At 35.2% G+C, this 11,442-nt stretch overlaps 1 protein-coding gene across 1 annotated transcript; it reads right to left on the bottom strand.

Moving 5' to 3' along the window:
* Positions 1-3,033: 3,033 nt before the first annotated feature.
* Positions 3,034-5,241, bottom strand: LOC145689716 (uncharacterized). The gene is made up of 2 exons (XM_081763914.1): positions 4,662-5,241; positions 3,034-3,905 (listed from the first exon to the last, which is right to left on the bottom strand). The coding sequence occupies exons 1-2, from the start codon at positions 5,239-5,241 to the stop codon at positions 3,034-3,036; spliced, it is 1,452 nt and encodes a 483-aa protein (XP_081620040.1).
* Between the last annotated feature and the right edge of the window lie 6,201 nt (positions 5,242-11,442).

Below are 11,442 nucleotides of genomic sequence, written 5' to 3'. Positions count from 1 at the left end.
CACAGCTCTCCATAATGACGTTGCGGTTGAAAACGAGGCAGGGTGTGAAGGGTTATAATAAATAGCGGCCAGCTTCTTCATATTTTATAATCACACCATCTGTTGACAACTTTACGTTTACGTGGTGGCTCCTCCTCCTCCTCTTCTTCTTCTTCCTGTTTTGGATCAGCAGCAGCGGCAGATGATGATGTCAGCTTACGAATATATTCTATACGCTGTGGGTTGCCTATATACTCTAAAGGTATATTGGATTTTGCTAACAGTTCAGCGAAGGGTTCCCAACCTGTAGGGGGAATATTTTTCTTGCGATACCTGACAAAATCTGCTATTAGATCTACTATATTAGCTCCAGGAATTAATTTATTATAAATATTAACATTACCATTGTCATCCCAATGAATGTTGGAATTTTGTTTTAATCTACGTAATAAAGGTCTTGCTTTACGCAGACAATTTTCGGGGAGAGTAGATAGTATTTCATCCTCTTCCTCCCCGTCCTCATCCTCCTCCTCCTTCCTAGTACCAACACTAGTTGATGTTGTTGCAGTAGGTTTTTGCACAATGTGTAAATATTTTTGTAACACCTCTTTATAGCGTATCCATTTTTCTTCAACACTCATATTTTTATTATTTAAAATATTTTTCATCTCATCGTCTAAATTAGATATAGTTTGATATTGGTGCAATTTTTCTGGTGCAATTAAAACAAGCTTTTGTGCATGCTGCATAATTATTTAATTAAAGTAGATAGTATACCTCCAATAATAGGTGCAAGCAAAGCAGTAAGAAACCCACCTTTTTGTACAATTATTCGTTTTTTCTTTTGTTTTAACGATGGCCCCTTTTTCGCTAAATACCTCAATTCCTTTCTATACCTTTTTAATCTATTTTTCTCTTTTTTATTTAACGGAACATTTCCTTGTAATACGTTATAGGAACATTCACAAATAGAACGAATTAATTCGGGATCAGCATTTTGTAAAATTGCTTGGCGTACTTTGGGTTTCGCCTTTGCTAAAAGTTTTAGTAAATGTGCACTCTCTTTGCTAATCATTTTTTCTTTTTTGTAGCTATTATATTAAAATTGAGTATTAAAATATATCAGTTATTGAGATTATTTTTTTACCGGTACATAAACATAATTGTAAGAATCTGAGGGGAAAATTTTTGTTCGAACACGATGTTCGTCGGGAGTGTCCTGTTTTAAATCAAAAACCAAATAACTATGAGGATCTTGTGTTGCGTCCTGATAGGCTTCCTGTACAAATTTTGTGTTACCAGGATATAATTGGCGTGCTAGATAATTAATTTGAGCCTGGTCTCTGGGGTTTTTAAAACATATTATATAATGGCAATTTAATGATATGTCTCGCATACCTTTAGCTTGATGAAACATATTTTGTGTTATAAAAATAACACTTAAATCTCGGTGGTGGCTACCTTTAGTAAAAAAGTCAACAATTCGTGTATCACATTCTCGCATTAAATCGTCAATAATTACCAGATGGGGGCCAGCTTGTGCTGGAAAATCATCTATTTTGGGGAGCCCTTCTTTAAATGTACAACCTGAGGATAGAGTTTCATACAGAGGTTGCCACTCACCATAACACCATACTATATTTTTCCATTTTTCGGCATAATGTTTTAAAAACTTTTACAAAATATGATTTACCACACCCAGTGGGGCCAGCTATAATACAAGTAAATGGGTGTTGAAACTCCATATTCTGTTACACCACAAAATAATTATGAATATAATAACATATTATTATTACGATTCAGACGGTAGATTGGTAGCAGTAGTAGTAGTAGTAAATTCAGGCATGTTTACAACTTTACATAATTGAGAACAAGTAATTATGCTCCGCTGAATGCACGGCAAATGAAGCTGGAGTTCTCGCCATGTACAAACACTGAAATTTACCTGACCATTACTATCGTCATCTGACGATTGAATAAAACACTGACGAATACCGTTAAGAGTATCTGACAATGATATTTTATAATTTTCACTAATGAAAAATTGTGTAGGCAATGAAGAATTTGTATCAGCATTAAAGTAGTTTTCAATATATGAATAATATGATAGAAAAGTATACCACTCATCAAGTGAAAGACGAATACGATCATAGTAATTATGTAAAATGATAATAACAGAAAATTCTCCCTCACCATCGTATGCTAGACCAACACATACCTCGATTTCATCGAAATAATAATAATAACGATTTAAAATTTGATTATCCATTTTTTTTACTCTCTACTTAATTAAAAACTATCGTTTCTACTAATACTGTATTTACCCTATTCGTATAACAGCATACTATATTTTCTATTTTTCGGCATAATGTTTTAAAAACTCTTTTACAAAATATGATTTAGCACACCCAGTGGGGCCTGCAATAATGCAAGTGAAAGGATGTCGAAACTCCATTTTCTCTCTCTTTTATATTTCTTCAAAAAAATAAAATATTTATCAATCACCCAATAACATAGAAACTAATTCTAGTTGAATACGATTTGCTGTGACAGTATCTTCAACAAAAGTAACTTTAGAAAATTTACCCTTCACAACACATTCATATAGATATTTACTTATTAGAGGAGCAAGTGTAGAACATGAAGAAATTGCTTCATCAATACATGGGAAATAGTAACATATTTTTTTCCATGTAGAAAAATCTATTTCAACTCTACTATTATCATCATTTGCACAAATATACATTAAATTATCATCGTCATTATTAGCGTCAAGTATTACTTTCGTTTTCTCACTTAGTGCGTATTCAGTTGCATTCTCACCTTCTCTAAAATAATCATTTATATACATGGAATATGATAAAAACCTGGACCATTCATTAATTGATAACACAATACATTCATTAACAATGCGTAATTTTACAAACACATAAAATTTATAATCACTACTATATTTCAAATATACACAAAGATCTGTGGAATTATCAATGAAGTAAAAAGAACTTAAAAGTTGTTTTTTATCCATTATTATCTATTTACACAACTTATTCTTTTTTACAATAGTCTATTTCTCTTAAAGCCATAAGGCACTGTATCATAACTTCCTTCAACTCTTTTGCGTTTTGTGTGTACCAATTGATAGGTTTTCGTTTCCTCTTTGCTGATAATTTTGATGTCTTTTGTGCGAGCAATTTTGCAAGGGTTTGACACACTTACAGGAGGGGCATCCTTCAGAACCATATTTCTAATTTGTTCGAAATTCACAATTTTCATTCTTTCACTATTTAGAGTAATTCCCCTCACCTTACAACAGGTCTTTGTTGTATCTCCGCTGAATACCTCGTACGCATAATTTTTGGTCCCGCCGCTACAAAATTCATTAATATATGCATTGGGACCTACATTATCTATTTCATTTTTTAACTCGCCGAAATAATCCCCAAGAGGTAATTTTATGCCTCCAGCTCTTACTATATAAATGAGACTATCCGTATCCATATATAACACATCTTTATCTAGCTTCTCTAAATAACTGTATAATTCTAAGCGACCATGCATAGTAGTATACGCAGCCAATATTACATTAGTATTTTTTAACGGAATAATTGCATCATCCAAAATCTTGTAATTTAATAATAATGCATCTTCATCAATTGGAATTACCTGTGTTACCTCAGTATTACTGTCGGTTAATTTATCATAAAATATGGCAGGTTCTCGAATAATTTGTGTGTGCGTCATATTATCATTCTGAGCAAATTTGCCACATAAACAATTCAGTGCTAATTTGCAAATACTTTTTCGTGCTTTGTTTTTATTACCAATTTTCCCTTTGTCTAGTTGTACTCCCTCTCTTTCATAATAATCCTTAATATATTTATTTTTCTGTTCTTCACTTTTACACCATTTAGGCCAACCATGAGCTTCTGTTTTCAATTTCATGAACAAATTTATATAATTTGTAAATAAGCCACCTTCTTTTTTAACAGGATCATATTGCACTACTTTATATTCCCATACCTCATGCATTTCTAATATTTTATAACCTTTCTCTTGGGCTTTACGTACTTCGTCCACCACCCACGTCCCAGTGAGGGCCCTCTCCGCATCACTATGCTCACAGTCCTCTGTATTTAGAGTGTCCGCGCATCTGCGACACAGAGGGAACAGAAGTTTATGATTGCTGCGATACGGTAGGACGGGGTGATACAAATCCCGGGGAGGAAGTACTGTACATTTTACGATACCCTCAAATTTATCTATTGCAGGACAATCGGCACCCACATAGATTTTTGGGTGCCCTATGGGATATTTTTTCACCTTGCAACAGTAGGGGTATAACGAAATGACGTCCACGTAGTGCACCTCCTCCCCGGGGGCAGTCTTATAGTAATATTTAACAGCGGAACATCGCCCCCCATATAGAGCATCTCTAGGTTTGATAGGATCTTTTCTACATAGGGGGTGATGTGCCACCAATTCTGCAATTTGCGGATTTTTACGTAGTTCATTCTTCCATTCACACCCCCACATTTCATGAACTACGTAGCCCAAGTTTTTTAAATGATTAATTTTTCTAATGGTGTTTTCATAGCGTATTTCAAGAGTGGTATGCGGATCATTATATATAGGTTTATCACGCCCTACTTTAAAACATTTAACACATCCATGATAGAAACAACCTTCATATTCCCATACATGGATCTGTTCATCTATACGTGCATAACCATCTACTTTTAAAACACCATTTAGAACCATTTCCTTTCCATTTGCTGCGTGCTTGATTGTAATACCTAATCTTTCTTGTTCGTAAACCAACCATTGAATCGCTTCGATGGACTGTTGATCTGACCAACGATAACCATTATGAGGAATAATACCTATAGTCTGTTCTTTGAGAAACTTGCGTCGAAATACCAGATTACAAGCCGAGGCTATACTAATTGCTTCGACTAGTGGATTAACATCAGTTATTTGCTGGAATTCTACTACGAATTTAATACATGCCTTCCGTAGAAGGTTAACATCCATGCGACAATAACGAATTAATTCTTCTTTAAAATTAAATGTCTGATTTGAGGATTTTTCATACCATTCCATAAACCGTTTTTGTTCTTTTTCCTTCATATACTGAAAACCATAGAATTTAGGGTCGGGCATAGGCCCTTCATAACTTTGATTATCTTTCGTATTAAAATAGTGTGGGAAATAACCTTTTGTTTCTTCTATGTCAAATGCATCAGATAATTTTGATAGAGCCATCGGAAAGAAATTAATACTATCAATAAATTTTAAATATTTACAATCAATACTCATTATTTTACACCCCTTCATTATGACGCTTGGAGTCCATCGTTTCGCTGATATCATTGCACGCAGGATAAAATGTGCATCATATCCTTTTGCATTATGTGCAATGCATATAACTTTATTAATATTGGATGGTTTACTGCATAAATACTCCAGAAAATCAGTAACACACTCTTCACCATAAAAAATGTTTTCCTTTCTGTTGCAAATAGTACATGAATTACCCTCGCTATTCTCAAGACAATGATAACATACTTGCTGTGTGATTACCAAATTAGGCACATGTTCACGGAATATTTCATCTTGCCTACACTCAATGTCATATAATATCATCATCCATTTCCCTACGTTTGAATATTTTCGTGATTGCATGTAACATAAATGACGGTGGGGCATCATATTGTCACAGTTTATACAGAATGTTTCCCCACACTGGTGAGGATTTCTATTTTTCTTGATAACATACGCTTTAAGACATATTTTACATACTTTTAACTGTGAGCACAAACCTGATTTTATATGATACGCCATACATTCGTTACCGTAAAAACATCTGTTACAATTATTACAATTTAATACTTCATCTGTCTTCTTACATGGAGGATTTTTTCTACATTTATTGCATAATGCCTTACAGTGCCCTATATGCTTTTCTTTCATATTATATCTCTTATGGCATGTTTCGCAAAAGTACCCACAGCTAAATGCAGCACATAAATTGGTAATAACATTGTAATGATTATTTATCAGGAGTAAATTAATTTTCTTCTCACCACCGATGCCCTCGAAAAATGTTTTCTCCCCCGTCAAATCGTCGTACACTGTAATCGTATAATCAGTTAAATATGATTGAATTAGTTTTAATTCAGGTATGCCACCACCATGCATCAAATTAACGCCAGAACTCTTACACAATAATTTAGCTTCTAAAGTCATAAAGTTCTTTTTTTGATTATAATAGGGTTGAGACGCATTTTTATTCCCTTTGTTATCAATGAGCCCTTTAGCAACTACAAGGGCGTGAGCAAGGCAACTACTATCTTTATTTTTAATAACGACTATACCATTGCATTTTTTCATATATTCTTCATCAGAGGAAAAATTTTGACTTTTCCTCCCTTCGCCTATAGGTAAAGCCACATGATGAAAATCAATAACAAAACGATCTTGTTCCATAAATTTTGCATTTGACTGAATGACTCGATTCAGAGCCTCCCAGACGAAGTCTTCACCGACATTCGCTGCTTCTCGAAATGAAAACCAAAACGATCTATCTGGATTATTCTGATTCCATAATGTCAGCCCTACCTGATGGTGGGAATCTACATCCTCCATCAACATATTCAATAGTTGAGCAATTCCACTTCGCAACCAGGTAATTGGGTTTTCCCCTTCAGGGGTTCTCGCAAGTTGTGCAGTTATCATTGTACCATTCATTCGGAATTTTTTGTACTTTCTAGTTATTTTGTTAATGATTGTAATTTTACTAGAACTTTCCATTTTTTATTGCTTTATTCTATCAACTAACAATTATTTCCGCTGTTTGATGCTTTTACTGTAATTGGGGCTGTTCCCACTATAGAACACCAAGAAGTGTTTTTTCCAATAACGTTTTAGTGATATTTTCTAAACCTGAAAATAGTATTCTATCAACTAGCAATTATTTACGAAAACCTATATCTCACGTATTTCCGCTGTTTGATGCTTTTACTGTAATTGGGGCTGTTCCCACTATAGTACACCAAGAAGTGTTTTTTCCAATAACGTATTCTTCCTAACGGGTTAGTGATATTTTCTAAACCTGAAAATAGAGAAAAAGCAAATTATTACATTTCTTACATTGCAAAATCATCCAAAAAATCTATATTCGGCTTATTTTTGGCCGTTGTGACACCGGGTTTTCACGAACGTACTCAACACAACGTATATTTCAAAAAATAATCGGTCCGGGGTGAGGTTATGAGGAACACTTAAAATCCGCATCGAAAATTTTGACAAAGTTCAAAACTAGCTTATTTTTAAAAAAATCTATATTCGGCTTATTTTTGGCCGCTGTGACACCGGGTTTTCACGAACGTACTCAACACAACGTATATTTCAAAAAATAATCGGTCCGGGGTGAGGTTATGAGGAACACTTAAAATCCGCACCGAAAATTTTGACAAAGTTCAAAACTAGCTTATTTTTAAAAAATCTATATTCGGCTTATTTTTGGCCGCTGTGACGCGTGGTTTTCACGAACGTACTCAACACAACGTATATTTCAAAAAATAATCGGTCCGGGGTGAGGTTATGAGGAACACTTAAAATCCGCATCGAAAATTTTGACAAAGTTCAAAACTAGCTTATTCTTAAAAAATCTATATTCGGCTTATTTTTGGCCGCTGTGACACCGGGTTTTCACGAACGTACTCAACACAACGTATATTTCAAAAAATAATCGGTCCGGGGTGAGGTTATGAGGAACACTTAAAATCCGCATCGAAAATTTTGACAAAGTTCAAAACTAGCTTATTCTTAAAAAAATCTATATTCGGCTTATTTTTGGCCGCTGTGACACCGGGTTTTCACGAACGTACTCAACACAACGTATATTTCAAAAAATAATCGGTCCGGGGTGAGGTTATGAGGAACACTTAAAATCCGCATCGAAAATTTTGACAAAGTTCAAAACTAGCTTATTCTTAAAAAAATCTATATTCGGCTTATTTTTGGCCGCTGTGACACCGGGTTTTCACGAACGTACTCAACACAACGTATATTTCAAAAAATAATCGGTCCGGGGTGAGGTTATGAGGAACACTTAAAATCCGCATCGAAAATTTTGACAAAGTTCAAATCTAGCTTATTTTTAAAAAAATCTATATTCGGCTTATTTTTGGCCGCTGTGACACCGGGTTTTCACGAACGTACTCAACACAACGTATATTTCAAAAAATAATCTATCATGGGTGGGGTTATGAGGAACACTTAAAAATCCGCACCGAAAATTTTGACAAAGTTCAAAAAATACTTACCCTTAATTCACACTTAAAATTCACTTCACTGTTTTCACACACTGCACACGATGTTATCTTCTTGCACGCCGACGAATAACTGAGTGAGAATTGCTTCGAACCTCACCCCTTATATAGTGTTCTGCTTTCCTCTGATTGGCTAAAATAAAACTCTTTTTCATTGGAGCAAAATCTACAAGTCAAGTATCTCATTGGCTAGAATAAAACTATTTACTATTGGCTCCGAACAAAAACGACTAAGATATGTGCTAAATATTTTCTACGTCCATTTTGGGTAGCCAAAATTCATAAAATGGCCCATATCACGAAAACGGTCAAAAATATCGAAAAAATAATCGAAAAAATCCCCCCGTACCTCACCCCTTGTCGTTTTTAGACATGAGGAACCCATGGAACCATGTTTCAATCTTGTACGACAAGTGTGGGGGGCCACGGTGGCCCCGAAAAAACTTCTCTTGAAAACTGTAAGAGATAGAGCAGCCATAACACATTGAAGTGCTGTTTCTCGTCTTTCATGGTTAATATTTTCTAAGTCCATTTTGGGTAGCCAAAATTCATAAAATGGCCCATATCTCGAAAACGGTCAAAAATATCGAAAAAATAATCGAAAAAATCCCCCCGTACCTCACCCCTTGTCGTTTTTAGACATGAGGAACCCATGGAACCATGTTTCAATCTTGTACGACAAGTGTGGGGGGCCACGGTGGCCCCGAAAAAACTTGGTGTCCAAAAATCATAAAATGGCCCATATCTCGAAAACGGTCAAAAATATCAAAAAAATAATCGAAAAAATCTCCCCTTTATAAATCCCCTTGCCGATTTTACACATGAAGAACCCATTGAACCATGTTTCAAACTTGTACGACAAGGGTGGGCCAAGTTGCCAAAAAAAACTTCGGATCGTCATATCTCGAGAACGGTGAGAGATAGAAATAAAATTTTAACGGCATTCGATTTAGGATCATCAAATGTATAATCTACCCAAGTTTGGTAAACAAACATCGCACAACTTTCAACTTTTTCGAAAATCGAAATTTTTTGCCTCTAGACCGTCATATCTCGAAAGCAGTAAGAGATAGAGCCATATTTTTGACCGGTCTTTCCAGTGGAGTGCACATATACAGAGTTTCAAAAACTCAGAAACCAGATGGGTCGAAATTTTGAAAAATTCGAATCGTTATATCTGGAAAACGGTGAGAGATAGAAATAAAATTTTAACGGCATTCGATTTAGGATCATCAAATGTATCATCTACCCGAGTTTGACAAACATCGTGCAACTTTCAACTTTTTCGAAATCAAAATGTTTGTCTCTGCTAGAACAAGTCTTCAATGTGTTAGATCTGAGCCCTACTCCCTTATTATCTGCTATGTTAAAATAGGGATTGGAAAATATGCCATACTCTTTTTTTTTACCTCTGCAAGGGGTTGAACTGGTACAGGGAATGAATCTTATGTAATATCTGCTATGTTCAAATAACGAGTACACTCCTGCTATGTTAAAATAGGGGTTGAAAAATATGCCATACGCTTTTATTGTATAAATAGGGGTTGAACGAGTACACCATAACTGATTGTCTACTATGTAATCTGTGCTATGTTTGTAATCTCCATGTATTCTCTGCTATGGTAAAATAAGGGGTGGAAAAAGTATGTAGTCTTATGTATTATCTGCTATGTTACGTACTCTTATGTGCTCTTCTATGTGTTCGTAGGGGTTGAAAACGAGTACACCTTTGTTATGTGTTACATGTTATCTCTGTGTTCGTAGGGGGTGGAAAAGTGATCATAAAAGGGAACGAGTACACCCCCCTAAATGTGCTCATAAAAGGGAACGAGTACACCCCCTTAAAAGTGCTCATAAAAGGGAACAAATTCACCCCTAACATGGAGGTAGTAAAAGACCATGGGTGGACGGGGCGTGGGTCATAGCGTATCGTGAGACAGTGGAAAATTGAGTCCTTGCTCTCAGGAGACCATGGAAAAAAAGGCGATTTTTCAGCTACCGGGTGTCAGGTGTCCCCCACCTACTCACGTGTTTCAACGTTTTTTCATACTTTAGTAAATAACACAAACTATTATATAAAAGACGAAGTCCTGAATGAATAACTGGTCGCACAAGCCAAACCGCTGAAACTAGAAACTTGGAATTCGGACAGTAGATAAGATTTGTCATGTAAGGTATGTAGGGTAAAGAATGATTTCTTTTAAATTAGAAGAAAGGAAAGGAGTCGCCATCTCTCCGAACCCTTAAGGATGGAGGTATTTGGATTTCACATTTTGAATACACGTGTTTCAACGTTTTTTCATACTTTAGTAAATAACACAAACTATTATATAAAAGACGACGTTCTGAATGAATAACTGGTCGCACAAACCAAACCGCTGAAACTAGAAACTTGGAATTCGGACAGTAGATAAGATTTGTCATGTAAGGTATGTAGGGTAAAGAATGATTTCTTGGAAATTAGAAGAAAGGAAAGGAGTCGCCATCTTTCCGAACCCTTAAGGATAGAGGTATTTGGATTTCACATTTTGAATACACGTGTTTCAACGGTTTTTCATACTTTAGTAAATAGCACAAACTATTATATAAAAGACGAAGTTCTGAATGAATAACTGGTCGCACAAGCCAAACCGCTGAAACTAGAAACTTGGAATTCGGACAGTAGATACGATTTGTCATGTAAGTTATGTAGGGTAAAAAATGATTTCTTGGAAATTAGAAGAAAGGAAAGGAGACGCCATCTCTCCGAACCCTTAAGGATGGAGGTATTTGGATTTCACATTTTGAATACACGTGTTTCAACGTTTTTTTATACTTTAGTAAATAAAACAAACTATTATATAAAAGACGAAGTTCTGAATGAATAACTGGTCGCACAAGCAAAACCGCTGAAACTAGAAACTTGGAATTCGGACAGTAGATAAGATTTGTCATGTAAGGTATGTAGGGTAAAGAAGGATTTCTTGGAAATTAGAAGAAAGGAAAGGAGTCGCCATCTCTCCGAACCCTTAAGGATGGAGACTTGAAATGTGGTATTTGGATTTCACATTTTGAATACACGTGTTTCACGTTTTTTCATACTTTAGTAAATAACACAAACTATTATATAAAAGACGAAGTTCTGAATGAA

The sequence above is a fragment of the Thermobia domestica genome, chromosome 7, assembly GCF_964235325.1.
Source record: "Thermobia domestica chromosome 7, izTheDome1.hap1.1, whole genome shotgun sequence".
Classification (NCBI taxonomy): Eukaryota; Metazoa; Arthropoda; class Insecta; order Zygentoma; family Lepismatidae; genus Thermobia; species Thermobia domestica.
This window is presented reverse-complemented; position numbering and strand designations above follow the sequence as displayed.

What these genes read in the sequence shown, in the direction of transcription:
- LOC145689716 (XM_081763914.1), bottom strand. Translation starts at nt 5,241, where the DNA reads ATGGCTCTATCAAAATTATCTGATGCATTTGACATAGAAGAAACAAAA. An exon ending in CCATGTATGGGAATATGAAG is followed by an intron (nt 3,906 to 4,661) that starts GTTGTTTCTATC and finishes AATTGAAAACAG; the next exon opens with AAGCTCATGGTTGGCCTAAA.